The following is a 16,174-nucleotide window of genomic DNA, read 5'->3' as shown; positions in this document are numbered from 1 at the left end:
TTCCAGTTCTCAAAGGGAATGCTTTTAACTTTTTTCCATTCAGTATTATGTTGGCTGTGGGTTTGTCATAGATGACTTTTATTACATGGAGGTATGTCCCTTGTATGCCAATTTTGCTGAGAGTTTTAATCATAAAGGATGCTGGATTTTGTCAAATGCTTGTTCTGCATCTATTGAGATGATCATGTGACTTTTAACTCTGTTTATGTAGTGTATCACACTTACTGACTTGCATGTATTAAACCATCTCTGCATCCCTGGTATGAAACTCACTTGATCATGATGGATTATCTTTTTGATATGTTGTTGGATTCAGTTAGCTGGTATTTTGTTAAGGATTTTAGCATCTGTGTTCATCAGGGATATCAGTCTGTAGTTTTCTTTTTTATCATGTCCTTTTCTGGTTTTGATATTAGCGTGATGTTGGCTTCATAGAATGAATTAGGGAGGGTTCCCTCTTACTCTGTCTTGTGGAATAGTGTCAATAGGATTGGTACCAATTCTTCTTTGAATGTCTGATAGAATTCTGCTGTGAATCTGTCTGGTCTTGGACTTTTTTGGTTGGTAATTTTAAAATTACTATTTCAGTCTGGCTACTTGCTTTTGGTTTGTTCAGGGTGGGAGGGTTTTATTTTTCCAGGAATTTATTCATCTCTTCTAGGTTTTCTAGTTTATGTGTGTAAAGGTATTCATAGTAGCCTTGAATGATCTTTTGTATTTCTGTGGTATCAGTTTGTAATATCTCCCATTTTGTTTCTTATTGAGGTTATTTGGATTTTCTCTCTTATTTTCTTTTTTTTTTTTTTTTTTGAGATGGAGTCTTGCTCTGTTGCCCAAGCTGGAGTGCAGTGGCGTGATCTCAGCTCACTGCAAGCTCTGCTTCCCAGGTTCATGCCATTCTCCTGCCTCAGCCTCATGAGTAGCTGGGACGACAGGCGCCTGCTACCATGCCCAGCTAATTTTTTGTATTTTTAGTAGAGATGGGGTTTCACCTTGTTAGCCAGCATGGTCTCAGTCTTCTGGCCTTGTAATCCGCCCACCTGGGCCTGCCAAAGTACTGGGAGTACAGGCGTGAGCCACCGCACCTGGCCTATTTATCTTTTCAAAAAAACAGCTTTTTGTTTCATTTATCTTTTGTATTTTTTTGTTTCAGTTTCACTTAGTTTTGCTCTAATCTTGATTATTTCCTTTCTTCTGTTGCATTTGGATTTGGTTTGTTCTTGTTTCTCTAGTTTCTTGAAGCGTGACCTTACAGCCTCAGTTTGTGCTCTTTCAGTCTTTTTGATGTAGGCGTTTAGGGCTATGAACTTTCTTCTTAGCACTACCTTTGTTGTATCCCAGAGGTTTTCATAGGTTGGGTCATTATTGTCATTCAGTTAGAATAATTTTTAAATTTTCATCTTGGTTTCATTTTTGACCCAATGATCGTTCAGAAGCAGGTTATTTAATTTCCATGTATTTGCATGGTTTTGAAGGTTTTTTTGGAGTTGATTTCTAGTTTTTTTTTTGAAACGGAGTCTCACTCTGTCACCCAGGCTGGAGTGCAGTGGCACGACCTTGGCTAACTGCAAGCTCCACCTCCTGAGTTCACACCATTCTCCTGCCTCAGCCACCCGAGTAGCTGGGACTACAGGTGCCCACCACCATGCGTGGCTAATTTTTTTGTATTTTTTATTAGAGACGGGATTTACCGTGTTAGCCAGGATGGTCTCAATCTCCTGACCTCGTGATCTGCCTGCCTCGGCCTTCCAAAGTGCTGGGATTACAGGTGTGAGCCACTGCGCCTGGCCAATTTCTAGTTTTCTTCCATTGTGGTCTGAGAGAGTGTCTGATATAATTTCAATTTTCTTTTACTTATTGAGGCTTGTTTTGTGGCCTATATGGTCTGTCTTGGAAAAAGTTTCACGTGCTGTTGAGTAGGATGTGTATTCTGCGGTTTTTGGATGGAATGTTCTGTATGTATCTGTTAAGTCCATTTGTTTCAAGGTATAGTTTAAGTCCCTTGTTTCTTTGTTGATTTTCTGTCTTGATCTGTCTAGGTCTGTCAGTGGGCTTTTGAAGAAGTTCCGCACTCTTACTGTGTTTATCACATTTTTTAGGTCTATTAGTAATTGTTTTATAAATTTGGAAGCTCCAATGTTAGGTGCATGAATGTTTAGGATTGTGATGTTTTTCTGTTGGACAAGGCCTTTTATTGTTATTGTTACTATTATTTATTTATTTTAAGATAGAGTCTCCCTCTGTCGCCCAGGCTGGAGTGCAGTGGTGTGATCTTGGCTTACTGCAACCTCTCCCTCCCAGGTTCAAGCATTTCTCCTCCTCAGCCTCCCGAGTAGCTGGGATTACAGGTGCCTGCCACCATGCCTGGCTAATTTTTGTATTTTTAGTAGAGATGGAGTTTCTCCATTTTGACCAGGCTGGTCTTGAACTCCTGACCTTGTGATCCACCCACCTCAGCCTTCCTAGGTGCTGGGATTGAACCAGCCAAGGCCTTTTATTATTATATAATGTCCCTCTTTGTCTTTTTTAACTCCAGTTGCTTTAAAGTTTGTTTTGTCTGATAGAATAGCTACTCCTGCTCACTTTTGGTGGCCATTTGCATAAAATGTCTTTTTCCACCCCTTTAATTTTTTTTTTTTTTTTTTTTTTGAGACGGAGTCTCACTCTGTCACCCAGGCTGGAGCGCAGTGGCCGGATCTCAGCTCACTGCAAGCTCCACCTCCCAGGTTCAGGCCATTCTCCTGCCTCAGCCTCCCAAATAGCTGGGACTACAGGCTCCTGCCACCTCGCTCGGCTAGTTTTTTGTATTTTTTTAGTAGAGAGGGGGTTTCACCGTGTTAGCCAGGATGGTCTCGATCTCCTGACCTCGTGATCTGCCCGTCTCGGCCTCCCAGAGTGCTGGGATTACAGGCTTGAGCCCTCGCGCCCGGCCTCCATCCCTTTAATTTTATGTGCGTCCTTATGTGTTAAGTTAGTCTCTTGAAGGCATCAGAGGGTTGGTTAATTCTTATCCATTCTATATCTTTTAAGTGGAGGATTTAGGCCACTTACATTCAATATTAGTATTTAGATGTGAGATACTATTTCATTTATTGAGCCATTTGTTGCCTGTGTAACTTGGTTTTTGTTTTTCTGTTTTTGCTTTTTAAATTGTATTTTTGTTCTATAGGTCCTGTGAGATTTATGCTTTAAAGAGGTTCTGTTTTGGTGTACTTCCAAAATTTGTTTCAAGATTTGAAGCTCTTTTAGCAGTTCTTGTAGTAGTGCCTTGGTAATGATGAATTATCTCAGAATTTATTTGTCTGAAAAAGACTATCTTTCATATGTGATGCTTAGTTTCACTGGATACAAAATTCTTGGCTGATAATTGTTTTGTTTGAGGAGGCTGAAGATAGATAGGGCCCCAGTCCCTTCTAGCTTGGATTTCTGCTGAGAAATCTGCTGTTAATCTGATAGTTTTTACTTTATAGGTTACTTGGTGCTTTTGTCTCACAACTCTTAAGATGTTTTTCCTTGTCTTAATTTTAGATAACCTGATGACAGTGTGCTTAGGTGATAATCTTTTTGTGATAAATTTCTCCGGTGTTCTTTGTAAATCTTGTATTTGGATGTCAAGGTCTCTAGTAAGGCTGAGGAAGCTTTTCTCAGTCATCAACCCAAATGTGTTTTCCAAACTTTTAGATTTCTCTTCTTTCTTACAAATGCCAATTATTCTTAGGTGTGGTCATTTAATATAATCCCAGACTTCTTGGAGGCTTTGTTCGTATTTTCTTGTTATTTTTTCTTTGTCTTTGTTGGATTGGGTTAATTTGAAGACCTTGTCTTTGAGCTCTGAATTTCTTTCTTCTACTCATTCAATTCTATTGCTGAGACTTTCCTGGGCATTTAGCATTTCTATAAGTATGTTCAGTGTTTCCTGAAGTTTTGTTTTTATGTTATCTCTTTTCTTGAATATTTCTCCCTTTGTTTTATGTATTGTTCTTTGAATTTCCTTGCACTGGGCTTTGCCTTTCTCTGATGCCTTTCTTATTAGCCTGATAACTAACCTCCTGAATTCTTTTTCAGGTAAAACAGGGATTCCTTCTTGGTTTGGATTTCTTGCTGGTTAGCTAGTGTGATAATTTGGGGATGTTAAAGAGCCTTGTTTTGTCATATTACCAGAGTTGGTTTTTTGGTTCCTTCTCAGTGGGGTAGGCTCGTCAGAAGAAAGGTCTAGGGCTGAAGGCTGTTTTTCAGATTCTTTTGTTCCCTTGATTTAGTATTCTCCCCTTTTCCTATGGATGTGGCTTCCTGAGAGCGAGCTATATTGATTGTTATCTCTCTTCTGGGTCTAGCCACCCAGCAAGTGTACCAGGCTTTGGGCCAGAACTAAGGGTTGTCTGCCCGAAGTTCTGTGTTGTGAACTGTTTGTGGGTTTCTCGGCTGTAGATACCAGCACCTGTTTCAGTGGAGGTGGCATGGGGGTGAAATGGACTCTTCTAGTGTTCCTAGCATTGGTGATTTAATGTTTTCTTATTGTGCTGGTTGACCTCCTTCTGGGAAGTGGTGCTTTCCAGAGAGCATCCACTGTGGTAGTACGGAGAACAACCCAGTGGGTGGGGCCTTACAACTTCTTAGAGTATATGCCCTTTGTGTTCAGATCCGAGGGTGGGTAGGGAAGGACCACTGGGTGGGGGCAGGGCTAGGTGTGTCTGAACTCAGACTCTCCTTGAGTGGGTCCTGCTTTGGCTGCTTTTGAGGATGGGGGTGAAGTTCCCAGGTCAATGGATTTATGTACCTAGGAGGATAATGGCTGCCTCTGGCAAGTCATGCAAGTTGTCAGGGAAGTGGGGAAAAGCTGGCAGTCACATGCCTTACCCAACTTTTACACACTCCAGAGGGCTGGTCTCACTCCTACTGTGCCCCACCTAACAGCACCAAGACTGTTTTCAGGCAGTTAGCAAGCAGGGCTAAGAACTTGCCCCAGGCCACCCACCTCCTAGCTGTGAAAGAAAAGGGCATTAGTTCTTCCCCGGCTTGTGACCTGTGGAGTCTGCAGGATTGATTTGATGAATTTGGGCCCTTTGCCAGGTTCTGGCCCAGAGGCTTCCCAGCTGGTTCAAATTGTCACAAAGTTCAGTTGGAGGTTTTCTTCTCCCTGTGGTGTTTTTCCTGTGCCTGTGGCTGCCCTCCAAAAAGATCCTTGTGATGCCAGGAAGGCATGGCCTGCTTGCGGACCCAGTGAGCTCCTAGGGCCTTTTCTGCTGCTTCTTCCACCCCCACATTTCACTTGGCTCTCAATTGACTCACCTCCCGGTAAGGTCAGCATCTTCTCCCACAAACTAGACCTTCAGTTTCCCCAGCGGGGGTGCATGTTCAGAGGTGGAGGATCTCCCTTTTCCACTTCTGCAGTTTGGGCACTCACAGTATTTGGGGTGTCTCCTGAGTCCTGTAGGAGCAGTCTGCTTCATTCAGAGGATCTGTGGGTCATTTCAGTTTCCTGATTTATTCCTGCAGTTATTATGAAGCTAAAATTTATGATGCAAGCCTCCACACAATGCTTTGTTTGCCTGAGTTGGAACTGCAATCTAGTCCTGCCTCCCATTCACCATGATGCCCCAGATCTGTCCTCAAACTCTTGAGATCAACTGATCAGCCCACCTTAGCTTCTCAGAGTCCTGGGATTCCTTTTTTTTTTTTTTTTTTTGAGACAGAGTTTTTCTGTCGTTGCTCAGGCTGGAGTGCGATGGCGGATGGTGCCATCTCGGCTCACCACAACCTCCACCTCCCGGGTTCAAGGGATTCTCCTGCCTCAGCTGCCCCAGTAGCTGGGATTACAGGCATGTGTCACCATGCCCGGCTAATTTTGTGTTTTTAGTAGAGATGGGGTTTCTCCATGTTGGTCCGGCTGGTCTCGAACTTCTGACTTCATGTGATCCACCCGTTTTGGCCTCCCAGACTGCTGGGATTACAGGCGTGAGCCACTGTGCCTGGCACCTTTTTTTATTAATTAGTTTAATTAATGTATTTTTTAAATGATTGCTTAAAGAAATGAAGTTAGTATTACCAGTTTGTTGTTTTATGTGTTCCTTATAGATATGTTTTCTTTTTCATTGTTCATTTTAGTGCTTATTTTTGTTTGTTTTATTTATTTATTTATTTTTTGAGACAGAGTCTTGCTCTTGTTGCCCAGGCTGGAGTGCAGTGGTATGATCTTGGCTCACTGCAACCTCTGCCCCCCGGATTCAAGTGATTTTCCTGCCCCATCCTCCTGAGTAGCTGGAATTACAGGCACCTGCCACCACACCCGGTTAATTTTTATACTTTTAGTAGAGAAGGGGTTTCACCATGTTGGCCAGGATGGCCTCGAACTACTGACCTCAGGTGATCCACCCGCCTCGGCCTCCCAAAGTGCTGGGATTACAGGCGTGAGCCAGCGTGCCCTGCTAATTTTTGTTTAAGTTTGTTGTGACATGCTTTGATTATTTTCAAATTTTATTTCACACTTTCTGGAAATACTGTTGTATGTGAGTGAGAGAAACGCCACACTTTGAGACAAATTTAAGAGTCCTTTATTAGCCGGCGATCAAGAGACGGCTAACTGCTCAAAATTCTCTCAGCCCTGAGGAAGGGGCTTGATTTTGTTTTATACTTCGGGTTAGGAAAGGGAGGGGGAGCTCAGTTGCAGCAATTCTGCAGAAGTGAAAACATGTAAAGAAGTTAAAAAGACAACAGAGAAACAAACAGTTTCCAGGTGCAGGGGCTCTAAATATTTCATAAGATGTTATATATGGGGGTTCTGCCGGACACAAACTCAAGGCTTTATGGTGTTATCTCTTGAGCAAAATCCTGGGAACTTAGTACATGGCGTGCTTCAGTACCTTATCAGTTAATTGGACTCTGATATGTTGAGAGTCTGCTTACACAAGTTAACTCCTTGAGGAAGGGGGGTGAGTAAGGAGTCCTTGAAGCCTTGTAAATGAAGGAGCCAAATGGAGTTGGTCTGGCTTACTCAGCTAAGGGACAGCCTATTCATGTGGAAACAAGGCTAGGTGATTAAGGGAGAGTCTAAAAACAAGGTTAGGTATTACAGTACAATGTAATTATCTTGAAAAGTGGAGATTACATAAAACATCTTAAAGTTAAAACAATATATTTTAATTTGATAACAACTTCAATTTAATACAAACACTAGTATATTTTCCAGTTATTTTATTGATGTTAAAAACTATTATTTTTTATTGGGTATTGAAAGATTTATGCAGATTTATTTTTAGTTTCTCTTTATATAGAATAACTTTAAAGGTTTTATGCTCCATCATTATGAGAGTAAAGAATTCTATATGTGTATGTATATTTACATTTAATAGCTTTATATTTATATATAGTTTTATGATGCTATCCAGCATCTTTTTTTTTTTTCTTCAAAATAATGGATTCATTTTAGCATTTCTGTGTGTCTATATGCAGGGTCTCACTATGTTGCTCAGGCTGATCTTGAAATCCTGGTCTCAAGTTAGTTTACTGGCCTCCTAAAGATGTAGGATTACAGGCATAATCCACTTTGCCAGGTCACTATGTAGCCCTTCATGTAGAACTGTGCTAGTCATAATGAATCATAACACTGTCACCTTTTATTTTGAAAAGTCTTTATTTTTATCTGTTTTTAAAGTAAACTAATCTTGAATCAAGTATTATTGGTTAGGAATTTTATTACTACATCAAAATTTGGGAAGTTCTCAGGCTTTTTTGTCTACAAGTAACCTCTACATTACTTTTTCCCTACATTCTTCTTCTAAGAGTTTTTAAATGAATGTATTGATGTACTTGATGGTGTCCAACAAGTTTTACATTTCATGTTTTATTTTTCTTTTGGAATTTTATATTTTTGTGTTACATATTTTAGGATATGCCACCTCAAACAAGTTAATTGTTTTGGTTTTTTAGTTTATATTATAATTGAGTATGCCAATATTTACTCTGTAAAATGTAAGACAGTGTGGAACAAAGTCAAATATGAATCAGCCATATGTCTACTACCAATATAACAATCTCTGTGTTTACCCGTACAAATATTTTTCCTGTTCTTTTTATATTTCTGGTATAGGTTTGTTGCGAATGGTTATTTAATCTTGTCTAGGTGAGCAGGCATAGAAATTCTCCTAGTTTCAGCATCTATTTATTCATGAATTTGTATTATTTTTGTATGGGAGAAAATCTTTTCTATTTAAAGATAATGTAGAAACTATCATAACTCCGTGTCTCTTTTAGATATTGTCTATTTTTACTTGTCAAAAACATATAACATTTACAATAGAATATTTTTAAATATTTATTTTAGTCCTATTATATTGACATTGTTATGCAACATATTCCTAGAATGTTTTTATCTTGCAAAGCTAAATATCAATACCCATTAAAAAACTATGAATTTTACCCATTTCCTGGCACTTTTCAAACACCACTCTGTTTTCTCTAAAAGTGTAACTGCTTCATATATCTCATACAATCTCTGCCTTTTTGTGACTGGCTCATTTTATTTTGCACGTCATCAAGCTATAGTTGTTAGAATATTTTGTGCTTTTTAAATACTAGGTGATATTTAAGTATTTTATATTTTAAATTATATCTACTGAGTAATTTGGTGACAAATTTGCACTGCTTTTACCTATTAGCTTTCAATAACAATGCTGCAATAATTACAGGTATGCAAATGACCTATATGATCATATATGAGAAAGTTTATATATGTGCTGCATTCTGTTCTACTAGTGTACATTTTTACTTCTGTACTCATACCAAATTGTTATAATTCTGTGGCTCTGTAATGTGTTTCAAAATCAGAAACTGTAATGCCTTTAAAATTGTTTATTTTATTGCAGATTTTTGGGTACTCTCCTATCTCTTAAGACTTTATATACTTTGGGGGTTGCTGTTTCTGTTCCTTCAAAAATGCAATGAGAAATTTGAACAACATTGCATTAAATCTGTAAATTACATTGAGCAGGATGGGCATCTTCACAGCATGAATTATTTTAACATTTCAACAAGCATGTTCAAGAGTGTATTGTTTAATTTCTATGTATTTGTGAATTTTTCAGTTTTTTCTTCTTACTGTTCTGTACTCTCATTTTGATCATAGAAAGTAATCTATAAAAATTTAGTTTTAAATAAATTGTTAAGTCTTCTTTTTTGGTCTACCAGGTTGTCTATCAAGGAGAATGTTGTAGGAGGTATTGAGAAGGCTGTTTATTGTGATGTTGTTGAGGAGTGTTCTCTATGCCTCTGTTATAAATAATTGTTTTATACTCCCTTCAGGTCCTCTGTTTCTTTACCAGTATTTTGTCTTTTTAAAATCTTTATTACAGAAAGTGAAGTATTAAAATATTCTACTATAGTTATATTGCTCTCTATGTGTTTCTTTCATTCTGACAATATTTGCTTTATATATTTGGAAACTTAATGTGAGATATACACGCACACACACACAGACACACAAAATCTCCTATATACAAATTTGTCATTGGTTCCCGGTAAATGAATCTATTATTGTTTAGTATTCTTCTTTGTGAGTCAGGCGTGGTGGCTCATGCCTATAATCCCAGCACTTTGGGAGGCTGAGGTGGGTGGATTGCCTGACGTCAGGAGTTTGAGACCAGCCTGCCAACATAGTGAAACTTCGTCTCTACTAAAAATACAAAAAATTAGCTGGGCGTGGTGGTGGGCGCCTGTAATCCCAGCTACTAGGGAGGCTGAGGCAGGAGAATCGCTTGAACCCGAGAGGTGGAGTTTGCAGTGAACCGAGATTTCGCCATTGCACTCCAGCCTAGGCAACAAGAGCAAGACTCCATCTCAAAAAAAAAAAAATTCTTCTTTGTCTATTTGGAGTTTGACTTCAAGTATATTTCATAAAATACGACAGTTTTTGACTTAAGATGTGTTTTGTGTAATATTTTGACCTCTTCTCTCTTTTGATTCATATTTACATGAAATGTCTACTTTTGTCTTGCCACTTTCAGTCTCTGTTTATCATTAGATCTGTCCTGACTTTTGTAAAAAGGCATGTTGGATCTTGGTTTTTAAAATTCTTTTTTTTTTTTTGAGACGAAGTCTAGCTCCTTCGCCCAGGCTGGAGTGCAGTGGTGCAATCTTGGCTCACTGCAAGCTCTGCCTCCCGGTTTCACGACATTCTCCTGCCTCAGCCTCCCGAATAGCTGGGACTACAGGCGCCCACCACCACGCCCAGCTAATGTTTTGTATTTTTAGTAGAGACGGGTTTTCACCGTGTTAGCCAGGATGGCCTCAATCTCCTGACCTCGTGATCCGCCCTCCTCAGCCTCCTAAAGTGCTGGGATTACAGGCGTGAGCTATCACGCCTGGCCTTAAAATTCTTTAATAAATCCCTTTAATGAAAGTATGTCTCTTGATTGGAAAGTTAATTTTACATATATATATATATTTGGATAATTTTCTGAAAGAGAAAGACTTAGTAATGTTATTTTATTGTTTTATTTGATTCTTTTACCTTTGTCTCTGACTTTCTCTTTCTGTCATCCTTGGTGTCTTGTTGATTTTTATATTGAAATGCTTTCACTTCCTTCCTATTTTCTTTTGTGTATCTATACAGATATACAAAATTCTTTGTGGTACCTTGGGGATTACATAAAACCTCTAAAGGATACAATAATTATAATCTGGTAGAAAAATTAAATTCCCTTGCATATAAAAGTTCCATTTCATTACATCTGCCCTGAACTTTGTTATTAATGCTGCTAGTTATTTCTTTTATGTTGTATATTTATTAATATCTTTCAAATTTGAGAGAATAATTAACGTTTTCTGCACCATTATAATAATGTTAAGGAATTCTATTTGTGTATATGCATATCTTTTTCATAAAGTTACGTATTTTTATATAATAATATGTTTTCTGTCATGTTATTTTCAGTGGAAGAAACTGCTTTCAACATCTTTTATATGTAGGGAATTTGCAGTGCCAATATACTTTTTCAGTATGTGGTTATTTTGGAAGTTCCCCCCCCAACCCCATTTTGTAGGACAGATTTGCTGATGGTATTTTTCTCATTTGGTATTCATGACTTTGACTATATCACACACTTCTCTTCTTGCCTGCAAAATTTTCTTGACAAATTCACTGGTTGTTTAAAAAGACTATGCTTGTAAATGACATACCATTTTTATACTGCAACTCACAAGATTTTCTTCTTGTCTGTGACTTTTGAAATTGTGTTTATATATGTGGTTGTTATAAATATCATTGTGTGTATCCTAATTTGTTGAGCTTCATTTGTACATTTTTTTTTTTTTTTTTACTTTTAGGATTTTTTGGTTATTTATTTTTATGTTTTGCTTATGTAGTTTGTGTAATTTTATAGATTTGATTTGTAAAATATATTCATCGGAGTCTAGGAAGTGGAGTAATTTGTTATTTTTATGTCTTTCAGTTATAAATTCTCATTTCACTGAAGATCTTTGGCCAGAGCACAGTATAAAAGATTCTTTTCAAAAAGTGATACTGAGAGGATACGGAAAATGTGGACATGAGAATTTACAATTAAGAATAAGCTGTAAAAGTGTGGATGAGTCTAAGGTATTCAAAGAAGGTTATAATGAACTTAACCCATGTTTGACAACTACCCAGTGCAAAATATTTCAGTGTGATAAATATGTGAAAGTCTTTCGTAAATTTTCAAATTCAAACAGTCGTAAGATAAGAAATACTGGAAAGAAGTTTTTCAAATGTAAAGAATGTGGCAAATCATTTTGCATGCTTTCACACCTAACACAACATACAAGAATTCATACTAGGGAGAATTCCTACAAATGTGAGGAATGTGGCAAAGTTCTTAACTGGTTCTCAGAGCTTATTAAACATAAGAGAATCCATATGGGAGAGAAACCCTACAAATGTGAGGAATGTGGCAAAGCCTTTAACCAGTCCTCAACCCTTATTAAACATAAGAAAATTCATATTGAAGAGAAACCCTTCAAATGTGAAGAATGTGGCAAAGCCTTTAGTTTATTCGCAATCCTTAGTAAACATAAGATAATTCATACTGGAGACAAACCTTACAAATGTGATGAATGTCACAAAGCCTTTAACTGGTTTGCAACCCTTACTAACCATAAGAGAATTCATACTGGAGAGAAACCCTTCAAATGTGAAGAATGTGGCAAAGATTTTAACCAGTTTTCAAACCTTACTAAACATAAGAAAATTCATACTGGAGAGAAACCCTACAAATGTGAAGAATGTGGCAAAGCTTTTAACCAGTTTGCGAACCTTACTAGACATAAGAAAATTCATACTGGAGAGAAATCCTACAAATGTGAAGAATGCGGCAAAGCTTTTATACAGTCCTCAAACCTTACTGAACATATGAGAATTCATACTGGAGAGAAACCCTACAAATGTGAAGAATGTGGCAAAGCTTTTAATGGGTGCTCCAGCCTTACTCGACATAAGAGAATTCATACCAGAGAGAATACCTACAAATGTGAAGAATGTGGCAAAGGCTTTACTTTATTTTCAACCCTTACTAACCATAAGGTAATTCATACTGGAGAAAAATCCTACAAATGTGATGAATGTGGCAATGTTTTTAACTGGCCTGCAACTCTTGCTAATCATAAGAGAATTCATGCTAGAGAGAAACCCTACAAATGTGAAGAATGTGGCAAAGCTTTTAACCGGTCCTCACACCTTACTAGACATAAGAAAATCCATACTGGTGAGAAACTCTACAAACCTGAAAGATGTGACAATAATTTTGACAACACCTAAAACCTTTCTAAACATAAAAGAAACCATCCTGTTGAGTAATCCTAAAAATGTGAAGAATTTGACAAAGCCTTCCAGTGATTGTTACACTTGCTTGTAGGTAAGATAATTTATACTGGAGAAAATTTTATAAGTGTAAAGAATGTGACAAAACTTAACCAGTACTCACATCTTATTGCACAGGAAAGCATTTTTACTTGAGAAAGATTGTACAAGTATAAAGAATGTGAAAAAGTCATTGATATCTTTTCACATCTTAACACTAGAGAGTTTATACTTAATAAAAGCGTTATAAATGCAATTACTGTCAGGAAATTTCAGAAAATATAACACTTTAAAGTGAAGAAGCATATTTATTTTGAAGACAAACATAACAAATATAAGGAGCGCAGGAGGGTTGTAGTACCTTTACTTGTATTACAAGTCTTATTGTACACATTTTGTGCTAGAGAAAAACGCTGAAGCAGTTGCTCAAACTTTGTTCAACATCAGGGAATTTATATTGGAGAAAAATCCTGCAAATGTAATGAATTTGGAAAAACATTTTTTTTGAAAACTACAGAGTAGAAAACACGAGTTTATATTGAAATGTTTTTATATTGAAATGTGTTTTTGCAGATGCAGTAAGTATGAAAAATATTTAATCCAAAATTGAGTCTAAATATTAAAGAATTTACAGTAGAAATAACTAAAGCACTGACACTTTAGACATTACACTAAGAGTGTTGAGTATAAAAAAATCTATAAGTTGTTAGATTATTTGTAAGTAACTTTAGAAGGAGTAGAAGATTCTTTGGAGAGTTATAATTACATTGAAAGTATACTTTTTTCCTTGAAAAAATTATAGCTTATTTGAAAAGTAAATAATGAAATTCAACCCTCAAATTACTTTATCTTCATTCCTATTGTATTCACATGTGAAAGCATGTGATAAATTGTTGCTGTGTCAGATATAGGAGAGATTATTTTTTATTAGATGGACATTATTTATGATTTTTTCTGTGGAAGAGTATGGGCATTAAAATGTAAGTTTCATGATGAAAATCTAAGTGCAGAGGCCCTTGTTAGTTTACTTTTCATGTTGAGTGATACATGAGGTAGGTGTTCAGAGTAATATTTTGCATCATAGTGAGAGAAAAGCATTTTTAATTTTACTTTAAATTAAATGTCACTAAATTACTAGTGAATCATTTTACTAATTGTACTTTTATGCTATAAATGCAATATGTTTGAACATTTTTAGATTATGTATAAGCTTAATTTTGTAATTAAACATTTCTTTAACATGTTAAGAGTATTGTGCATTCAATGAAGTGTTATTATGCCATTAACTTTAAGCTTTTTCACTTTACTCGAGGGAGGTAAAAGAGAGTAATAATATGTTATTTGGTCATGAGATATTATTCTTTCTGTGCCTGTCTTGTTTCAGCTAATATGCTGTCCTCCAGGTTAATTGATGTGATCAAAAATAATAAAATTTTCTTTTAGATTCCACATAGCAAAAGCAAGAGTAAGCCACAAGAACAAATCTGGAGGCATCACATTACCTGACTTTAAACTATACTATAAAGCCATAGTCACCGAAACAGCATGGTGCTGGTATACAAATAGGCACTAGACTATAAACAGATGTGCAAGTGTCTTTTTTCATATAATGCCTTTTTTTCCTCTGGATAGATACCTAGTAGTAGGATTACTAGATCAAATGGTAGATCAACTGTTAGTTCTTTAAAAAAATCTCCACACTATTTTTCAGAGTGGTTGCGCTAATTTACATTTACACCAGAAGTGTAAAATTGTTCCCTTTGCACCGCATCCCCACCAACACCTCTTATATATTTTTAAATTTTTTAATTTTGGTCATTCTTGCAGGAGTGAGTTGGTATCATATTGTGGTTTTAATTTGCATTACTCTGATAATTAGAGATGTTGAGCATATTTCCATATGTTTCTTGGCCATTCTTATATCTTCTTTTGAGAATTGTCTATTCATATCTTTAGCCTACTTTTAAATGAGATTGTTTTTATTTCTTGCTGGTTTGTATGAGTTTTTTTGTAGGTTCTGGATCTTAGTTCTTTGACAGCTGTATAGATTGTGAAGATTTGATCTCACTCTGTGGGTTATCTGTTAACTTTGCTGATTATTTTTGCTCTGCAGAAGCTTTTTGGTTTAATTAAGCCCCGTCTGTATATATTTTTGTTTCATTTGCTTTTTGGTTCTTGTTCATGAAGTCGTTGCCCACGCAAATGTCTAGAAAAGTTTTTCGAATGTTATCTTCTAGAATTTTTACTGTTTTAGGTCTTATGTCTATCTTGAGTTTATTTTTGTATAAGTTGTGAGATGAGTTTCCAGTTTTATTCTTCTACATGGGCTTGCTTAAACATCCCTGCATTGTTTGTTCAATAGGGTTTCCTTTCCCCACTTTATGTTTTTGTTTGCTTTGTCAAAAATCTGTTGGCTGTAAGTACTTGGTTTTATTTCTGGATTCTCTATTCTGTTCCATTGGTCTATGTGCCTATTTTTAGATCAGTACCATGCTGTTTTTGTGACTATGGCTTTATAGTATAAAGTTATGTAAACTTTAGGATTGCCTTTTCTCATTCTGTGAAGAATGATGTTGGTATTTTGATGGGAATTACATTGAATTTCTAGATCGCTTTTGGCAATGTAGTCATTTTCACAATAGTGATTCTACCAATCCATGAATATGGGATGTGTTTCCATTCATTTGTGTTGTCTGTGATTTCTTTTAGCAGTGTTTTGTGGTTTTCCTTGTAGAGGTCTTTCATGTCATTGTTTAGGTATATTTTTAAGTATTTTTTTTCCAGCTATTGTAAAAAAAAGTTGCATTCTTGATTTAATTCTCAACCCAATCACTGTTGGTATATAGCAGAGTGACTGATTTGTGTACATAAATTTTGTATCTAGAAACTTTGTTGAATTCATTTGTCAGTTCTGGGAGATTTTTGGAGGAGTCTTTATGGTTCTTTAGGTATGCAATCATATCATCAACAAATAGTGACAGCTTAAATTGCTCTTTGGATGCCCTTTATTTCTTTCTCCTATTTGATTGCTCTGGCTAGGACTTCCAGTGCTATGTTAAATAAAAATGGTGAAAGTACACATCCTGGTCTTGTTCCTGTTTTCAGAGAGAATGCTTTCAAAATTTCCTTGTTCAGTGTTATTAGGCTGTGTGTTTGACATAGATGGCTTTTATTACATTGAGATATGTCCCTTGTTCACCAATTTTGTTGAGAGTTTTAATCATAAAGAAATGCTGGATTGTGTCAAATGCTTTTTCTGTGTTTATTGAGATGATCATTGTTTATAATTCTGTTTATGTAGTGTATCACATTTATTGACTTGTGTATGTTAAATCATCCCTGCATCCC

General features: G+C 36.6%; 1 protein-coding gene across 2 annotated transcripts in view; it reads left to right on the top strand.

Annotated features, from left to right (window-relative positions):
* ZNF680 (zinc finger protein 680) overlaps positions 1-14,067 on the top strand; it is a 54,172-nt gene extending 40,105 nt beyond the window's left edge. Inside the window, exon 4 of one of the 2 annotated variants that reach the window (XM_011955119.1) lies at positions 11,445-14,067. In XM_011955119.1, the coding sequence (XP_011810509.1) occupies positions 11,445-12,784 (1,340 nt within the window). In that variant the 3' untranslated portion in view covers positions 12,785-14,067. The remainder of the gene's footprint in view (positions 1-11,444) is intronic. The other variant, XM_011955120.1, reaches the window with a different exon arrangement.
* Positions 14,068-16,174: the final 2,107 nt, after the last annotated feature.

This window comes from Colobus angolensis, unplaced genomic scaffold, assembly GCF_000951035.1.
Source record: "Colobus angolensis palliatus isolate OR3802 unplaced genomic scaffold, Cang.pa_1.0 Scaffold395, whole genome shotgun sequence".
Lineage (NCBI taxonomy): Eukaryota > Metazoa > Chordata > Mammalia > Primates > Cercopithecidae > Colobus > Colobus angolensis.
This window is presented reverse-complemented; position numbering and strand designations above follow the sequence as displayed.